A 19,750-nucleotide genomic window follows, 5' to 3' on the forward strand; every position below is an offset into this window, starting at 1 on the left:
GGTAAGAACTAGCTGGGAGGAGATTGGGTTCTGCCATGCCTGGGGCCGTGGCTCCTGCCCCTTGGGAGAACAGACGTGGGAGGGTGCTCTCGCAATAGATAAGTAGGCAGTGTTTCTGAGGAAGAAACTGACACATCCATACAGGCTCCACAATGCCTGGGGCAGCTTGGCTGTCTTACTTCCTGGTGCCACTACTCTTGCTGGCCCTGCTGGGGTCTGCCTTGCTGGGGGCCACCCTGCTCTCCTGGCAGCATGCTCCAGCCCGCAACAAGATCCCCAGGGCACAGAAGCGCAGGGAGGTGGCGATGCAGAAGATGGAAGCCCTGGCGCGGCGTCTGCGGCAGCAGGTGTGTGGACTGTGATCCCTGAGACCCCCCCCCAGCCCTTAGTCCCAGTAGGTGGATCCCACCTCAGGAGAGGGCGCCTCCCCTTTCCCCATCTCTTTCAGAAGACAGGGAGCTGGGGGCAGCCCCCACCCCCAGCTCCTTGTCAATTAGTTACTCCTCCATCTGTGTTCTTTGAGCCCCTTGAGGTTGGGGGCGGGGCAATGTGTTTTCTCTTTCTCTCAGTACCCTGCACAGGGCTCAGAAACATGGGGTGTTCATTTGGGTTGTTTGCTGAAATAAAATAAACTGATGGAAGCAATTAGAGGTAGAAGGCCAGGCCTCTTTCAGCCCTTGGGGGCCCCTAAACCTCCTTGGGACGGGACCCTAGTCTACACATTCTGCCTCTCATCCGTCCTGTGAATGTTTGCTGAGCACGTGACAGTTGCAAAGCACAGGGGGTCAGTGGAGATGCGGTCCTCCCAGGAGGATGTGTTTCTTAAAAGGGGGCTTGGACAGCTTCATTAGGGATATTGTAAGGCACTGAGGCAGGCATTATGGCTGGGCTGGGACTTGCAGTAAAGTGTTGAGCTGTGGGTATGTCTGCAAAGCTTGCGCAGAGCGGCAGAGGGAGGGTGAGAATGAGAGGAAAAGAGTCACTCTATATTGTGCCGGTGATTTGCTGTGTGTCCTGTAGGATGTGACAGCCCCTTTCTGGGCCTTGGGCTCCTCCACTGCCCAAGAAGAGAGGTGGGCTTGCGGTATCTTGGGGTCCTCAACTTGGGTTGAGGGTGGTGGACTCCCTCTGGGAGCCAACGAAGTGGGGGTTGGGCAGTGCCTGAGGTACTGTCCCCATGCTCTGGAGTTTCTGTGTGTCCTCTGCCGTCCCCTGGACGGTGATTGATGGCCCCAATGGGCAGCTTCTCTGCCCTAGCTGCTGCCGTTTCTGAGAATGTGTATTAATATTAATTGGGGCTAATTAGTTGGATAAATCAATCTGCCCCCAGAGAGCAGCTGCCCCTCCCTGGTTGATGAGGAGAAAATCTGGGCTAATGGGGTTGCTGTGGCGAATCCACATGATGGAGAGGATTCCTGTGTGCGTGGGGAGGCCCCATCTGTGTGTCGTGGTGAGTTTAGGTTCCTCTACTGCAAACACCAGGGTCTGCTTGTGTGTGCCTCCTGCTGGCGTTTTATTGTTTGCTGGCTGGGTGTGTGTCTGGCCGTGTACTGCCTGTGTTTGGCTTCGTGCCTTGGTGTGTGTGCCTGGCTGAGTGTGTATGTGTTGTGTAACTGATTGGCATATATACGTCTAGATATGTGTGGTTAGTCGGGTCTGAATGTTTGGTTGAGCATGTACATGGATGGTCGTGTGTCTGATGTGTGAGGACATATGGTTCTGTGTGCATCTGGGCACCTGCCTGGTATATGTGTGGGCGTCTGGGGTATGCAGTTATTGGTCTGGGTAACTGGAAGGAAGGTGTCTGTCTGGTTGGCTGGAGGCATGTGAAGGGTTTGGGATGAGTTCGTTCATTCATGGTGTCTCCAGCCTCCCCTCAAGGCTACAGCCCTCTTCGCTCTCAGCATCTTACTCTCTTCCCAACAAAGCTATACAGATCTGTCCTGGGCACTTTCACAGTCAGGTTATTCCTCTGCCAGGGCTACCCTCAAGGCCTTAGGTGACCAGATTTCTGTCCCAGGCAGGTGGGAGGCTGAAACATAGGTCAAACCCTCGCAGGGTTCAAACAAATCCAATTCAGTTCAATTTAGGATAATTTGACAAAAGATTCTCCTGGGTCTTGCCTCTGCAGGACCCCGGGGACAATTCATTACCCAGATGGCTCTGACATCTGACCCAGACTTGCCTTAAGAGATGCTCCTAATCTGGGTGGGGTGTGGTGGACACAGAGCTGTGCAAACCATTGTGAAGGAAAAGCTGGGCTGGTCTAACAAGATAACTCACAAGTCTAAGTATTGGAATACTGATCTGAGTTCTGCTGGACTAACTTGTAAATCTAAGTTTATCAGTGTTGGTTTGCTGTTTATGTTTTTTGCTAGCCAGCTGGATTTTCAAAAATACATATCTGGCTTTGGAATATTTGTTTTGCTGCCTCCCTGCCTCCACTTTTGTGATGATAATGCTGCTAAAGCTGTTCCATGCCTATTGGCCAAATACCCCAAGCTTGTACTTTACCCTATAAAACCTCATGTGCACGTCTTGGAGGTGCTCAGAGCTTTGGAACAGAAGCCCCTCTGAGCCCGCCGGCGTAATACATCTGAGTACTCCAACCCTCCGAGTGGTGCTTGTTTCTTGACTGGCCTGTCGTTTCCGTAACACCATGATGGGAGGTGGCTCAGCTGAGTGTGGTGAAGGCCAGATGCCCATGGAGCTGAGGGACTCAGCGGCTGTGTTATCTGCTCTGTCTGGAGACGCTGCACTGAGAGGTGATGTTGGAGCTGAGCCTTGTAAGATGTGTAGGAGTTTTTCAAAAGGAGGAAGGAACAGGAAAAGCAGTACCAGAGAGAGAAAGTTCTGAGATAAGGCAGTGTTTCTATAGAACACATAGAAAATAATATTCATAGGGTCCACTGGCTAAAGGCTGCTGACCAGGAGACTCTGGTCACCTCAGGTGGAAATTGGCCACCCTGAGGGTTGAGGGGTTTTGTGATATTAAACATATTTAACAACCACTTTGGAAATATTAATAATAAATCAATTTACTAAAAACTTTAAAGTATATTTTCTTTGATTTTCAAACCACAATATGAGGCAGCACCAGCTGAGGGTGGAGAAAGCAGATGTCCATGGACCCATGGGACTCAGCAGGAGGTGATGATTTTTTCCAAACTAAACCACAGGTTCAAATGGCTTAAAAGTGATACAAGTTGAGGCTCAATTCTTTCATCAAATTATTCAAATAATTTCCAAATAATTTGTTGATTTTTAGAAAATTTGTGGGGAATCTTCTGATATGGCTACCATCTTTTGAGGATGTCCCAGTCTTTCAAAGATCTCTCAGTAAGCTGAGTCATTAGATGACTTGCAGTCTCATTAAGAAGACTTTCTCTCAACATCAATGTTACTGTTCCTTAAGTTGAGTCCTTGCTCAGCTTTGGCTGAACCAGGAGCAGTTACATTCATAATTCTCTAGCTCTTCCAATGCCTTCTGAGATTTTGCATAGTCAAGTGTCTCTGCTGTCAACTAAGTCATAAACACTGTTATGAGCATGTCACATAAGTTACATGGAACCTCATCTTACAGGTTCCCTGAGAAGTTGAGTAACACAGATGTGGTAGTTAAGAGAGTGCCAGGTTGTCTGTGTTTGTATCCTGACTCTGATGCTTACATTTTAAGTATCTCCTCTGTGCCTTAATCTCCTCATCTCTACAATGGGGTGATGTTTATAATTATAGTAAGCAAGGGAGTTAATAAATGTTTACAGTGGTACCTGGGTACCCAGCAAGCACTCTCCAAGTGTAGTTCCTATTTTAGTAATAAAACTGAAGTTGTTGCCCTTAGCTGAGTGGGCTTTTAGTGAGTTTAGTGAGTTTAGTGAGTTTTAGTGGGTTTCAATGAATTTATTCTAGTAGATTTGTTCTACTCATCAGGGTTGGCAAAAAGGCTTTCTTGGACCCTTGAAGTCCCCACCCCAGGTCACTGGAGCACAGGCAGAGGAGCAATCCCAGCAGGGCCTGCAGTGGCCCCCATCAGCATCCCCTGGCCTGCTCCCCTCACCTCTCCCCAGCTCCCTGAGAGGTGCCATTTTCACCAGTGGCCGTGCAAGGACAACAGCAGGGAAGCAGCAGCCACAGGTGTCCAGATGGACACTGGGAACTTGCCCACAGGGTGCCACCAGGGGTGCCACCTCTCCAGGTGGATATGTAGGAACTGGGGCTGCCATGCAGTCTTGGTGGTGTGCCTGTGGATGGGTGAACTCTGGGTAGTCCCTGGCAGGGCTGGTGGGGCTCCTTGGGGCTAGGGGGAGCAGGGCAAGGGATGAGCACAGGCTGGCCCTCCATGACCCCTGAGGGTGTCAAAGGCTGTGCATAGAGGAGCCCTTTACTTGCTGGGCCATGAAGAGAGGGTGCAGTCCCAGAGAGGGGCCATGGCAGCTGGGGTCATGCAGTGCTCAAGGGTGTGGCTTTTTGCCAAGTGACTCAGAAGGATTTCAATATTCTAACCATGGTGGGTGCAGTTCTTGAGGTGCATTCCAGCCAAATGCCTGCTCTGTCCAGGTGTGATCCATGTTCAGGCCCTCCTGAGAGTCCCTGTGGTGCACAGGCTGGGGAGGCACCGAAATGGTAAAATGACACTGTGAGCAGAGGGACTAGGCAGTGTGGCGAGAGCAGCAGTTACAGGAGCAGGGGACAGGGCAAGAGGAGGCTGGTGAGATGGGCCCACCCGGCCCCAGGCAAGGGAAGGGCCTAGTATAGTGCCTGGCACCCAGGACGTGCTTCATCAGAGAAGTTTCCCTCCCAAGAGCCATTGGAGGGCAGCGGTGAAGCTGTTGATGACCTCAGCTTAAGTCTCCCCACCTTTATGACCTTGGGCAAGAGACTTAGCCTCTGTGCCCAGTTGCCTTCATCTGTCAGATGGAAATGATGCTAAGAGCACCTATCTAAGGGTTTCTGTGAGGATTTAATGCAATGGTGCAGGCAAAGTGCCTGACACTGTTCCCAGCCGTGCAGTAAGTACTTAGTACCTGAGAATCTTGGTATATCTATATGGTGGACATGTTGTATGTTTCTGGTGAAAGCCTTGTAAACCATGCTGAGGAGAATGGTGTTGCAACTTTATTCTGAGAGCAACTGGGACCTATGGTCAGATTTGTGGTTTACAAGGTCTGAAAAGGATCACCCAGGCTGCAGTGAAAAGGTTGAGCTGGAGAGGTAGAGACTAGAGGCAGGAAGGCCAGTGAGGAGGCTGTGATAAAATGGACAGACAGAGAAGGTTGTAGGCAGGAGGGAGTCCGAGGCGTCAAAGGTGGGAGATGTGAAGGAGGCAGAACCACCTATCAGCATTATGTGTGGATAAAAGAATGGTCACTGGGGCTGCCCTGCCCAGTGTGACTCCGAGTCCTTGGGTAAGTAGCTCTGTGTGCCTCAGGTGTAAAGTGAGAAAATAGTATGACCTGCCCCCTAGGGCTGTTGTAAGAAGTAGTTATGAGCTACTACGTGTAAAGTGCCTGGAATGTGGCCAGGCACACGGTAAGTGATAAGTGTTATAACACTTACATGTGATTGCGTGTTAGTGTTTATACTATTATAAGAACTTGGGTGTGAGGAGGGGCTCCAGAGTCATCCTGAGATTTACTGCTTTGGTGACATAGTATCATCAACTGGGAATCTCATGAAGAAGAACAGGCTTGGAGAGGGTATAGCTTAAGCAGTAGAGTGCATGCTTAGCATCCAGGAGGTCCTGGGTTCAATCCCCAGTACCTCCTCCAAAAATAAATAAAACAAATAAACATAATTACCTCCTTGCCAAAAAAAAAAAAAAAAAAAGAAGAAGAAGAAGATCTGACAGAAAAACGATGAGTCCTGGGTGTCTGTGCACCAGTGGGTGGGTGAATGGGTCTGAGGCCTAGCAGGAGGTAGTCCTGGACTGGAGAAACAGGGAGGTCTGGGCCCCATGTGGCCCATGTGGCCGTCCAGGTCACCCAAGGAGGGTGGGCAGGGAGGGAGGGAGGAAGCCAACATTTACCAGAGGCAAGAGGGGCAGAGGAGACTGAGAAGGAGCCGCCAAAGGTCAGGAAGCCAGGAAAGTTGAAGACATAGAGTTTCCAGATGGAAAGTGCCTGAGAGTCAGGTGCTGCAGAGGAGTGTGAGGGGAAGACTAGGACAAATCCAAGAAGCCCTGGGGCCCCCAACCTCCCAGGGAACTCCCTTTGTCTCCCATCCCTCCCCTCTAGGACCAAGAAAGGCCCACCATGCTGTCTCCCATTCAACCCACTCCAGCTGGCAGGCATCAGGGTCTCTGCTGGGACCATGGGGGACAAACGAAGACAACTGCTTCCTGAGTGCCTGCTCTGTGCTAGGTCCTTGTCATGTCACGCTTGGCCCTGACGAGGCCTGAGGGCTGGTGTTAGGCCTTGCCTCACTCCCTGAAGGGCTGGGCTCAGAGCAGCTGGGGAGGGGTCGTGTCTGTGATCTCCTGCATGGCTGTTTGACTTCTGATCCTTTCCTCTCCGAGGAGACTTAGGCCAGGGGAGGGGAAGGGACTAGCCCCAGTTACCAAGCTGACTAGTGCTGTGGTCAAGGCCGGCTCCCAGCTCTCCTGCCACCCAAGCTGGATCTTGCCCTTCCCCAAGGTCAGAGCAGCAGTGTTGCAGAAAAATGTGTTACAATTCGGTATTACAGCTCAGTTGTAACAGCAACCTGGATCCGGGAGAGAGACCAATCAGCACTCAGAGAGTTGCAGAAATCAGCTTTATTATGCCAGTGACCCCACAAGAGTTAACACTTTAAGCTCTAGACCACGTCTATAGGGTTACACAGGCTTTTTATAGGCTGCCAGTTTTACATTTTTGCAACATCATATGTAAATAAAATATAACAGAAGTTGACCAACCAGGAGCAAGCTTTGTAGAAATAGACCAATCAGAAGTGAGAGAAATAACCAATCAGGAGTGAGGGGAATGGACCAATTAGGAGTGAGAGAAATAACCAATCAGGAGTGAGCTCCATGCAAATAAAGTATTACAAATGGACCAATCAGAAGTTAGGGAAGTGGACCAATCAGAAATGAGAGTAATAACCAATCAGGAGTGAAGGAAATAACCAATCAGAAATGAGCTCAGGGAACCAATAAAATTTTAGGTGTAAGTTAGCCGCTTTAGAGGCAAAGAGTGAGATAGAGCCTCTGGGCCAGGGAACTGGACAGTGCTGGGAGGAGAGCAGCAGCCCTGCCTAGGGGTCCTGCTGGTCTTTTTATGGGGCTTCCTGCCTCAGCAGGAGTGGGAAGACTAGAGAAGAAGGAAAGGTGGGATGCTGGGGTGACCCCTGAAGGCAAACCGCACAGAACCAAGCCTCACTTTCCAGAACCCCTGAGTCCCAAAGGGCACATGTAGAGTCGCTCCCGCTCCACTGGTGCCCTGGCTGGATAGCAGCACCAGGGGGCAGGCCCTCCTCTGGGCTGGGTTCTGGGCTGGGCACTGGGGAGGCAGAGAGAGAAGAGAACACCTGAACCCCTGTGGGGCTTTCATGCCAACCTGGAGACAGACCAGGAAGTGTTGTTAATGCTAAGGGTGAGCACAGGGACGAGAACACTGTGTCTTCTGGAGTATGTGGGTGTGATGTTGAGTGTGTGGGGGCCTGAGTGGAGCAGTCTGACATCTGTCCGGCCCCATCTCCGCAGGAGCCAGAGCTGGACCCCAAGCCCATACTGGAGCTGCCCCTGGAGAAACTGGCCCAGAAGCTGCGGGCTGACGAGCTGAGTCTGGAGAGCGTCCTCTGCAGCTATTTAGAGGAGGTGGGGGCCAGGGGTCAGGACTCTGGGCCCCAGGGCTCTGGGCTGGACTGGGAGATGTCACCTGTCATTGTTCTACTTAGAGGAGTTGGGGACAGGTGTAACCCCGTGGTGCTGCAGCTAGCTTGGGAGGGGGCACATGCCACAGTCATCTGGCACTTCTGCTCTGAGTCAGGGTGGGTGGAGGGGCTGGAGTGACTCAGTGCCCTGTCTCTGGCCTTCCCCTGAGCCCTTAGCTGGTCTCCCTCAATGCTGCTCAGGCACTGAAGGTGCACCACGAGGTGAACTGCCTGACGGATTTCCTGGGGGAATGCGAGGAGCAACTGCAGGCATTGAAGAAACTCAAGAAGAGTGAGAGGGGCCTTCTCTACGGGGTCCCCATCAGCCTCAAGGACAACTTTGACTGCATGGTGAGCCCTGAGGGTACATGCGCATGTGTACATCTGAGTGTGTGACATCAGGCAAGTTACTTAATCAAGGCTGTACAGCTAGAAAGTGGCCATTTGGAAACTGGACCCAGCAGTCCAGCTCCCGGACCCAAAATCTTAACCACCGTGCTCTTCTGACACCTATGAGTCCTTCTAAGGGGGCAGCACTTGTGAGAATGCGTGGGAGTTGGGATGGGAGTCTGCTGGGTGATTCTACCCCGACCCCCGTGTCACTTCTTTGCAGGGCCATGACTCTACATGTGGCCTGGCCTAGTTCCTGGAGAAGCCGGCGGCCCAGGATGGGGTCATTGTCAAAGTGCTCAAGGCCCATGGAGCTATTCCCTTCGTTAAGACCAACATTCCCCAGACACTGCTCAGGTCTCTGCAGCAGGCAGGCCCAGGCGGGGTCTGAGGCTGGGACTGGGCCCAGGATCAAGCGGCAGCTGAAAGTCCTGACTCAGGACCGAGGGTGAGGTGGGGGCCAGTCATGTAGACCTCCAGGACTGAGATTTTTGGGCAAGTCATTTCTGCCCTCTGAGCCTAGATTTCTTCATCTTACAACATGTGGGTGGACTCCATGGTGTTTAAGGGCTGTCAGGTTCTGAAAAGTTACATCTGTTTCTATCCCAGCTTCTAATGGTTCTTCTCATCCCCTATTCTCCCCCACCTCCGTCAGCCCTTAGTGTATCTATTTCTGTTTTTGTAACCTGTACCCAATTCTGACAGCAGAGCTGTGTTCTCCTTGGTCCTTATTTTAGGAGTCATGGTTGGTCTTTCCTGCCCCTCAACTCAGCCAAAGAGACACCAGGAGGTTTCCAGCCCCAGGGAGGAGCTCACGGGCCCTGGGGGTGACCTCCAGGGAAGTCAGCCTCTCTATGGGCAGGGCGGCTTCTCCAGTTAAGCCTTCTCCTCCCAGCCCCTTTTCTCCTGCTTTCCTCAGCTTTGGTTGCAGCAACCCCATCTATGGACAGACTTTGAACCCCTTGAACTTAAAGAAGACACCCGGGGGCTCCTCAGGGGGCGAGGGAGCGCTGCTGGCAGAAGGGGGTTCCATTCTGGGCATGGGTACTGACACTGGTGGCAGTATCCGCATTCCAGCCAGCTTTTGTGGTGTCTGTGGCCTCCGGACCACAGGATCCCGCCTCAGGTACTCGGTGGTGGTGGTGGTGGTGGTGGTAGTGGTGTGGGTGGGCTCAGCCCAGCCTGGAGGAACTGGGGGTCTAGGGGAGTAGGGGGACCTGTTTCACTCATCAGCCCTCATCCACTCAGCTCAGTACTAGGGGAAGTGGGTGAAGTTAGGAGGGCTTCACATTACTCCTGCCTCAGCCACAGCTAAACACACCATATTTGGTACAGGTGGCAGTGGAACAGACCTTCCACTCACTCATTACTTCATTCATTTGTTAACTCATTCATCTATATATCTATCCATCTACCTACCTTTCCCCTTTCTCATTCATCAATCCATCCATTTATCCATTTATAGCCATCCCTCATCCATTCATCCACAAATGCAGTCATCATCCTAGTCTCCATCCATCAGACAATTTCAGCATTCATTTACCATTTGATTTATTTGAGAAATACTTAATGAATGTTTACTCTGTGCCAGACACTATACTAGGTACTTGGGATGCATCAGTGAACAAAGTGGACAAATATTCCAGTTCTAGAAAAACTTACACACATCCTTCCTGTCATTGGTTTATTCATTTGTCCATCCACTCATCTAGCCATCTATCTATCAATCCATATTTGCCTCCATTCATCCATCTACCCACCCATCCATCCATATATATCCATTAATCTTTCCATCCATCTTGCATTCATCCACACATCTGTCCACCCATCCACCTATCTTTCAGCCCCATTCTGAGTACCTACACTGGGGTGGCCCCTTTTTGGGGGACACAGAGCACTCTCAGACCCAGCCCCTGGCCCTGTTGTGCTCTTAGACATCCAAATGGCTTAGTCAGCAAGTGATCGAGGCTCTAGGAGAGGTTCAAAGCTTATGGGAACTCAAAGGATGAAGCTGACATTTTCTTTAACAGAGATTTATTAAAAGCCTAGACTTTAAACTTTCAGAAGCAGGGAGAAGGCAGGGAAGGCTTCCTGGAGGAGACAGCATTTGAACTTGGTTTTGAAGGATGGACAAACCGAGTTGGAGTGGAATCTAGAAGGCTGCAAGTCTGTAAGGAGCCTATTTTGCCTGGAGCATACGTGTGTGTGGAAGGGGAAGCTCTGGAAGGAGTTGATACTTCAGAGCCTTGAAGGAGAGTCAAAGAGCTCATACTTTATGCTGTGGGCAGTAAAGAGTCATGGGGAGGTTAATGCAGCTCCTATTCCTGTGTGCTGGGCCCTGGGGAGGGCACTGACTGGGTGCTCAAGCCTCATTGGCACCCAAGTCCTTCCTTCACGTGCTGAGCTGGGCTCTGGATGGGTGGGGTTTTGCAGCTCCTCTGGAGTCACCTCTGCGGTCAAGGGCAAGAAATCAGGTAAGCTCCTGTCTGTGTCTGTGGCCACACCCATTCAAAGACGAACCTGCCAGCCTTCCTCCCAAGGTCGCTTCACTCGTCCTGTATCTCAGACAGACCAGCCCCACTTGTGGTCAAGGAATCTGGGAGAAGGGACTGTGTGGCTCCCTAACCCAGTGACTCTTGCCCCAATGAGAGCTTCCTGCTCTTTAGCTTTAATGTCTTCTGCTGCTTTCTCCATGTTCTTCCCCAGAAGTGATTCCCCTATCTTGCACCAGAGCAGCTTTGGCCAGCCTACCAACTCCGCCCATCCTCAACCCCTGACACCAGGGCCTCTTCCTTTGGCCCTGATCATGGCCCTGAGCCTCACCTTCTGAGGCCAGGCAGAGGGGTCCCCAGAGAAGAAAAGATGTGGGGTATCTGTCTCCCTCCACCCTCTCTGTGCAGTGACCACAGCGGCTGGCCCCATGGCTCGGGATGTGGAGAGTCTGGCGCTGTGCCTACGAGCGCTGCTGAGTGAGGACATGCACCGACTGGACCCCACTGTGCCCCCCCTGCCCTTCAGGGAGGAGGTGAGCTGGGTGGGGAGCAGGCCTGGAGGGCTCCCTCCCTCCCCTCATTGACCTGTCTGTTGTCTGACCTTCCCCTGTGAAGTCCTCCTTTCCCAGACCAAGGTGCTGAGAGCAGGAAGCCCACACGCTCAGTCATGTTTGTCTCCTGCCCCTGCTGGACACCAGCTACTTTGGGTTTTCTGCTACCTGGAGTCATAGATGATATTACCCCCAGAGAGGGACTCCAAATCACGTACCCAAAACACACAGGCAGAATGCTCAGCAAGTGTGGTTTAGAGAGCCTGGTATCAAGTGAAGCTGGGCTCTTAGCCCTCTAGGTAATCCTGGCCAAGCCACATCTCTTGTCTCGGCCTCAGTTTTCTCATCACTACAATGAAGAGGTTGGACCAGAAGATTGCTCCAGAACCTTCCAGCTCTGACAGTCTTCATTTATTCATTAATTTATTCACTTATCGGTGCCTACTCTGTGCAGGCTCTTTGTAGTTCATCATAACACTCACTCTGTAGAATGCACATTGCTCCTCCCACTTACAGGTGAGGAAACTAAGGGAAGTGAAATGACTTGCTGATGATCATGTAGCTGGTAATTGGCATTGAGCCCAGCCCTGTCTGACTCCAGAACCGTCTCAGTGGGGAGAGTGTCTGTCTACCATTTATCGGGTTTATTTATCTGATTGCCTACACTCATCCTGGTACAGTCAACCTGTGATCGTTGTCTGCCATCCATTATTTGCCTCTATTGATCTCTTCCTCCTCCTGACAGTTCCTTAGCATCAAGATATTTGTATCTATCCATCTACTTGCCTGCCCACTCATTCAACTTCAACCATCCATTCATCCAGCCACCCATCCATCCGTTCATCCCTCTGCCAACCCACCCATCACCGTCTCATATGTACACCCACTCATGGCTCACGAATCTATCTATCATCTGTCTACCTATCCACTCCAGCTATCCAGTCACACATGCCACCATGAGTGACTTCCAGAAGTTTCTCCAGAGGACCCAGAGCCTGAAAATATATAGGGATGCTCCAGGGGGCTCTTAGGGAGCCCCTGTGGATTGAGTGAGGGCAGTTGTGGCCCAAGGCCTCAGCCTACAAGTCTGGCTCCTGGAGAGAGTGAGGCCAATCTCTTCTCAGAGCTCTACCCAGCCACTCTTGCTCCCAGGTGTACTCCGGTAAACGGCCCCTTCGCATTGGCTACTATGAATCAGACGGCTTCACCCAGCCATCTCCTAGCATGGCCAGGGCTGTGAGGCTCACCTCCAGGCTGTTGCAGGATGCAGGACACCAGGTAAGTTTACTTAGCCCTTGGGAGGGAGGGAGGGAGGATGGACCTGTGAGGATGCTGGCTGGGCCATTCTTGGAGAGAAAGGAAGTTATCTAAGTTTGAGCTATTGAGATCATTGTGTTTCCTCTAAGCTTCCTGGAGATGACTGATGGTGTGGAGGTGGGGGCAGGGTGGGCCTCACTCTGTGAGGAAGGCACCCTCCTTCAGTGGTGGGGACTCAGGGACTCACTCCTAGAATCCCTATAGCCTGGGTTTTTCTCGCCTCCATCCAATGGCTATAAGGAGCTCTCTGTCCTCAAAATCCCCCTTCCCCTCCTTCCTCACCTCCTGTGCCCCAGTGGCTGGCCCTGGCCCTGCCTCCCCTTTGAGAATTGTTGGGCCCAGTCCCTTGACCCCCATGAGCCTCAGTTTTCTACCACCCTAGGAGGCTGTGAACATTAAATGAGCTCACAGTAAAGCACTTGGCATGGGGCAGGGGTCACAGGTAGCTGGAATTCCGTCACATCTTTGTGCGGGGTGAGGGAGTGGGCATGGCACAAATGCCTCTCCCGCCCTGCTGAGGAGATGAGGAGTGATGTGACGTTCTCTTGTTAATCCTAAGGGACAGAGAGAAAACAGGGCAGGGTGGGAGGAGCTCCAGGCCCTGACTCGGCCTCTGTCCCCTCAGGTCATCCCATTCTCTGTCCCCCGTGTGGATTATGCCTTCATACACCTGTTCACAGGGGGTCTGTATGCTGATGGAGGGGCTACCCTTCTGGAGAAGCTGTACATTTTTCAGGACACAGATGTGGGGCATGGTGGAAATAGGATTAGGGAGGGAGCTGCTGGCAACCTGAGCCCTAGGAGTGGACCTGCAGGCCTGGACTGCTGGGATGCCTCTGGCTAATTGTGTGAGCTTAAGCAGCAAGTCACCCACTCAGGCTGCGTCTTCAGGGCGCACACATTCCAGGGGTGGTACTGGTGGGAACAGAAGCATTTCTTTGGGTCTGACCTCCCTCCATGGCTTATCTACAGAGGGGGAGCTGGGCGGGTAGGAGCCAGTCAATGGCTGAAAGGCTATAACTGACCAACTGTGTGTTTGTGGTTCCTCAGTAAGTGGGACATTGTGGACCCCAGCATGAAGGGCTTGGTCAGCCTGCTCCGTCTGCCAGACCCACTCAAGTGTTTCTGGGCCTGGATCCTGAAGTACATAGTGAGTGTCTGCCCAGAATAGGGGGGACTCAGAGCAGGAGGGGCCCAGAGAGGAGAGGGGCTCAGAAAGAGGAGGGGGCCTCCACAGGGGGTGGGGCCAGGTCAGAGAGGAAGATGAGGCTCAGAGAATGCAGTGGCTCAGAGGAGGGTCCAACTAGAAGAGGCACTGAAAGAAGGGGGGTCGGGGGTCAAAAGAGAAGAGTGTGCTCAGAGGGGGAGCTTCAGAGACGCTTAGAGAAGGGGAGGGGCTTCAGAGAGGCTCAGAGTGGGAGGTACCTCAGAGAGAGGGAAGAGGATTTAGCGAGGGGGTGGGGAGTAGAGGGAGCTCAGGGCTCGGAGAGGTGGTCAGGGGCTTGTGGAGTTGCAGAGTGCTCTTCATGGACCCCTGTCCTGGGCAGGCTGGTGGTGTTCCATGGTTTCTGAAGTTGGTCTTTCTCTCCCCACCTCTAGGACCCCCGAACTAGCCAAAATTTGGAAGAGATTCGTGGAGTGGGGTGAGTGGTTGAGTCTCCTCAGGTCCAGCTCACAAGAGTCTTCATGGGAACTGAGTGAAGAACATGTAGCTGGGGGTCTTGTCCACTGGGGGAGGACAGGGCTATTTAGACTTGGGGATCTAATTAGGGTTTTAGGGTCATGTCTGACATGGGGTTAAGTTGAGACATTTGAATGGGGTTGGGATTGGGGCTGGTTTGGGGCTGGGGTTTGATTTGTAATTTTAAGCTCTGAGTTAGGCTAGCTTTGGGTTAGGTTGGGATAAAGGCTGGGCCTGAGTTGTGGTTAGGTTTGGTTGCGGTTGAGTTTACAACTGAGGCTAGGGTTGGAGTTGGTTTGAGTTGGGACTGGGGTTAAGGTTGGAATTGGGGTAGGGATGTTGGTAGGAAGGGAGATGGGTTTGCGCTTGGATTTGCTGTTGGGCTTGGAGTTGAGGTGCTGGTTGGAATTGGGGCTAGAGTAGCCTGAGGACTTACCTGGGGCCTCACAAATTAGGGGAAGCAACCTGTGAGTTTGAGGGAGCTTGTGAGTCCCTGTGTCTGGCGGTGGTGGGGTGCATTGACCAGAGAATGTAACCTCTTGGGAATGTTGGACAGGCAGGGGATCTTGACCGGGGGACAAGGCACAGGGTCATTCCTAGTTTATCAGCTAATGGCACAGTATTGAGGCCAGACCCAGCGTTTTGGGTGTCATATCCCCATTTGTATAAAAGGGAGTCCTCCCATGACCTTTGGACTTCTCAGTCGTCCTCATTCCCCAGGACACCCAAGAAACTGTGGGAGCAGCACACAGCAGTGGAGGTGATGGATGCCTGGGGAGACCTCAAGGGACTGCTGGAACAGGGGCAGCAGACACCTGGGTGATGACAAGAGTGGCCTGACAGGGGGCAGATCCCTGTCCTGGCCTGCAGGGGAGGCCCAGCTGCACTTAGATGGGGAGGCCTGGTGACCTAGGAGATTAATGTAGTCTGTCTCCCTGGGGCCAGGATGACATATTGTCCCCAAGTCACAGCAGCTTGAGACCCCCACTTCCCATCCCTTCACCTTGGCCCCTGGGAAGACCCTGACTCCCCCGGCCCTCATCTCAGTCTGCATCTCACAGCCTGGAAATTCTTCCTGGTGTCTGACCTGACTTAGCCTGGGAGCACCTGACCTTGTCTCACCCCTCCTGCCTGCCACTATCCCTGCAGGAATATCAGCAAGAGTTCATAGCCAAGTGGAGTTCCCTGGACCTGGATGTGCTGCTGGTGCCAGCTCTGGACCCTGCCTTCTACATCGGCTATCCTGCCTTAGCAGCAAGTAAGAGGGCACTGGGTCCTGGGGAGGCTGAGACTAGGAGTTCAGGACTTCCGAGTCCTGCCACAACCCCCGTGGCCTTGACTTCTGTCTCTATTCACTATTAGAAAAAGATTCTTAAATTGAGATAAAATTGAGATAACATGAACTCACCATTTTAAAGCATATAATCCAGTGGGCTTTTTTTTTTTTTTTTTAGTACATTCAGAATGTCATGCAACCACTACCACATCTCATTCCAGAACATTTCCGTCACCCTGAAAAGGAACCCCATGTCTATTAGCAGTCAATCCCAATTTCTATCCACTTTTTAAATGAACTTTCTTGAAGTATAATTTACATGCAATACAGTTCACCAATTTTGAGTGTGTAACTTGATGAATTTTGACAAACGTATATAGTTGTATAACCACCACCATAATCAAAATATAGAACATTTCCATCACCTGCCAAATTTCCCTCATGTCCTTTTGCAGTTCACCCCATCCCTACTTCTGGCAACCACTGGTCTACTTTCTGTCACAATAGTTTTGCCTCTTCTAGGGTTTCATATAAACGGAATCATAAGGTATGAGGCTTTTGGGTCTGGCTTCTTTCATCTCGCATATCCAGTCACCCTTAACGTGCTTTCTGATAACCCACTTCCAAAGGTGTCCTCAGCCCAGCCCAGCCCACCTGAAACACAGGCATCAGCACAGGGCAGTGTCCCATGCTCAGCACAGGTGCAGGTCTCAGAGGTGATGTCATGTAGGATGAAAACCCACCTCAAGCCTGGACTCCTCTCCCCTGGGTCCCCCGACAGTGGCTACCCAAAGGCACATCCCACACTTGGCCCTGCCTGGTGTCCTCTGGACCTGTGGACCTGTGGACCTGTCTGCCACCTTGGTTTCCCATTTGTACATGGGGAATAGTAATCCCCACCTCTCAGGAGTAGAAAGGAGTCAAGGAATCAGCAACGTAGAGAGGGCAGCACAGTGCCCTGCACTGAGTAAAGCTTGGACAGAGCCGATTCCCTCCTTTTCTCCACTGTGGGGAGCAGGAGGCCTCTGTCTGGAGGGCACCCTGCACTGGACCGGCTGTTGCAAGCAGGGGTTGCAGTTCCGAGAAGGAACTCTAGGGGGCGATCACCCACATTCTTCCCTACCTGAGTCTTTTCGGAGCCCCTCATTTCCTGGGCTTAACTGGATCTTCCTACAGGTAGCTTTTCCTACTTCTCCCTGTTCAACGTCCTGAACTTCTCTGCCGGCGTGGTGCCCGTCACCACCGTGACGCTAGAGGACGAGGAGGAACTGGCCTTCTACAGGGGCTACTACGGAGATAATTTCCAGGAGGTCAGTTTCCCTCTTTGCCTCTCCCCCTTTTGGGGCAGGTGAGGGTGGGGTGGGGTTCGTCATTCTTTCTGTTTACCCATCACCACTTCCGCTGCAGTTTTACCCTCTTCCTGAGGACACACTATTTGCCCTCCAAGTCAGCTTCTGTCCTTGTTAGGGGAGAATATTTTGCAAAACCAGTGGTTTCCTTGTCACTTCTGTAGGGAAAGTAAATCCCAGAGGCAGGAAAAAGGAGCAGAGCAAAGGTCCCCTGGTTAGGAGCTTACTGTGTAGCTGAACTGGACACTGTCCCTCTCGAGCCTCAAGTTTCTTCTCCAGGAAAGTGAGAATTAAAACATCTACCGTGCAGGTTGTGTTAAAGGTTAAACTGAGAAAGAGTAAAGCAATTAGCATAAAGCCTTGTATGTAGGAAGTGTTCAATAAATGCTACTATTACTAATTCAGAGAGGGCTTTGCACAAAGGAAATATTTTCATGGGCCTATTTAATTCATGGTCTAAAATATCAGCCCTGACTTGGGTGAGAGGGAGAGAGGGAAAGACAGATTGGCTCTGAAAAGTATGCATGTGTCTGAGTCAGACATTAAGTAACTTATTTTTTTCTGGAAATTGGTTTTAGTGCTAGAGTTACCCAGTGGAACTGCTGACCTGAATTCTGAGAAAATAACAATAATGATACTATCTAATGTGTCTTGAGCTCTTGCTCTGTTCCAAGAGTGTTTAAAAGTGCTGTATATATATTAAATCATTAAATCCCATAACTGTCCTGTGAGGTTTTGCAAATGAGGAAATGGAGGCACAGACAGGTTAAGGGACTTGACCAAAGCCACACAACTAGCTGAAGTGAAGGAGCTGGGACATGAAGCCATATGACCCGGCTCCAGACAAAGGCAGATGAGGGCCTATATGATAGCATCATAAAGCAGTGAACACAGGTTTGAATTCCTACAAGAATGTTTGGATTTCATGGCAGAGACTTAGGCTCAGCTTCCATGTTCCTGGGCCTGTGTTGGGGTCAAGGCACCCCTTTTATTGCAGAAGTGTAACCAGACTCTGGGTAAGGGATTTGCACATTCTTCTTTCTTTTACTGAGAACACTGAGTGGATACTTGGTTTTATATTTCATCCTTACAGTCACCTCTCTGCAGAGGGAGCAAGTTTTACATCTTAACCCTGGAGAATTGTAGACAAAGCAGAACAGTTTTTCCAGGTTTTGCCGAGGTCTGAGGAAGCCTGGATCTCTGAGATCCAGAACATTTCTACCATAATATAGATTCAGGTTGAGACATTTGGATAAATGCATACCTATGTGTGGTGAGGAAGGCTGGGCAAATGGCCTGTGAGCAGAAGCAGGCTCTGAGTCCACAGACCCTCTCTCCATACAGGCAGTGAGAGGCTCTGTGGGGCTTCCAGTGGGTGTGCAGTGCGTCGCTTTGCCATGGGAAGAGGAGCTGTGTCTCCGGCTCATGAAGGAGGTGGAGACCTTGGTCAAGAACCAGAGGGAACCCAAGTGACAAGCCACTCCTTCTCCTGGAGGCCTGCCTACACCCTCATCCAAGTCTGCTCTCGATGCCCCTTCCTTCTCATGAATACCAGATCCACCTCGTTTCTCCTCCTCCTGGAAGGCCACCGGGTTCTTTTTCTTTGTAGTCCCTCTGTGTGGGTGCTCAATACACAGACCCCCCAGTTTAGCCCAAGATGGGGAGAAAGGTGAAGGGCTCAATAAACATTTTTGACTGGCTGGCCTTGTGATCTCTGGTCTAGGTGGAGAGGTGGGGCTGCAGCCTCCTGGTGGCCTTCTGCCTTCAGTTGCTCTCCTCCAGCTCAGTCCCCGAGATGCTATCCCACATTGCAGCAGAGGGGAAAAGCCCCAAAGTGAGAAGCTGGCTGGAGACCTGGGTCCAAGTCCTGGCTCTGCTACTGGCTTGCTGTGCAATCCTGGGCAAGTTACTTCCTCTCTCTGGACCTCAGTTTTCTCATCTACAAATTGAGGGGGTTAGATTTGATGAGGTCCATGGTACTTGCCAGCTTGACTGTTCTGTGAGCTGTGATTCCTAGGCACTTCCCTGATCAAGAATTTGGCATGCTTCCTTGAGAAAGTTCCATAGAGCAAGGCTGAGGGATTGAAACCAAGTCAGAGCAGACCCTGGGTTGGGACGCAGACCCTAGCTCACAGTCCAGTGCTTTGCCCACAAGCTGTTAATTTTTTGGCCTGACACTCAGCACCTCCTGAGAGCCTTCACAGCCTCCTCTGGCATGGCTCCACCTCAGCTCAGCCTCCCTCCATTGCCTCCAACTGGAGCCTTCTTGCCAGCACAAGGGGTGCTTCTGTGTCTGTGCCTCTGTGCATACTGTTCTTTTACCTAAACATCATCACTGTCTTCTCTGTCCTACGAGTCCTGTGTCAAATGCCATTTCCTCCAGGAGGCCTTCTTTGATCCCTTCAACTCCCCCATGATCTTCCCCTCATCTGAACTCTCTTGAGGTTCTCCTCAATCAAAACATGTACCCTTCCGCTATCTTATTCCTTTTTGTAGCCGTAGGCAATCAGCTAGGCAGATTGAACTCATTCCTCTCCAAGCTTGATAACACAGACCTCCTGGAGATAATATCTCAATGCAAATGAATGGAATTCATCCATCCACCCATTTATTCATCCACTTATCCACCCACCCATCCATCCATCAATGCTACATATGTTGAATACCTCCTCTGAACACAAATGATGGAATTTCAGGCAGAAAAAGGCTTGAGATGAAGACTCCAGCAATCACCATAAAGGCAGCACTGACTGTACCTACAACAGAAGAAACCATTTGGGGTGTCAGGCGCAGGCTGGACAAGGCTATTACTGACCTCACTGTGGCCTCCACCTCTCTCCAGGCTT

At 51.4% G+C, this 19,750-nt stretch overlaps 1 protein-coding gene across 1 annotated transcript; it reads left to right on the forward strand.

The window, feature by feature from the left end:
- The first annotated feature begins 8,490 nt into the window (after positions 1–8,490).
- LOC102503723 (fatty-acid amide hydrolase 1-like) lies at positions 8,491–18,604 on the forward strand. Its single transcript, XM_032494817.1, has 12 exons — positions 8,491–8,686; positions 9,158–9,364; positions 10,672–10,712; positions 11,139–11,263; positions 12,434–12,559; positions 13,224–13,321; positions 13,649–13,748; positions 14,198–14,241; positions 15,000–15,039; positions 15,429–15,537; positions 16,732–16,865; positions 18,249–18,604. Exons 1-12 carry the CDS (start codon positions 8,517–8,519, stop codon positions 18,375–18,377), a joined length of 1,323 nt encoding a protein of 440 aa, XP_032350708.1. The 5' UTR covers positions 8,491–8,516; the 3' UTR covers positions 18,378–18,604.
- Positions 18,605–19,750: the final 1,146 nt, after the last annotated feature.

Source organism: Camelus ferus, chromosome 13 (genome assembly GCF_009834535.1).
Source record: "Camelus ferus isolate YT-003-E chromosome 13, BCGSAC_Cfer_1.0, whole genome shotgun sequence".
Lineage (NCBI taxonomy): Eukaryota > Metazoa > Chordata > Mammalia > Artiodactyla > Camelidae > Camelus > Camelus ferus.

Bases quoted from the DNA above. Each gene is read 5' to 3' on its own strand.
- LOC102503723 (XM_032494817.1), top strand. From the start codon at position 8,517: ATGGGGTCATTGTCAAAGTGCTCAAGGCCCATGGAGCTATTCCCTTCG. The intron at 11,264-12,433 runs GTGAGCTGGGTG...TCTTGCTCCCAG, and splicing joins CCCTGCCCTTCAGGGAGGAG to GTGTACTCCGGTAAACGGCC. The intron at 12,560-13,223 runs GTAAGTTTACTT...CTGTCCCCTCAG, and splicing joins TGCAGGATGCAGGACACCAG to GTCATCCCATTCTCTGTCCC.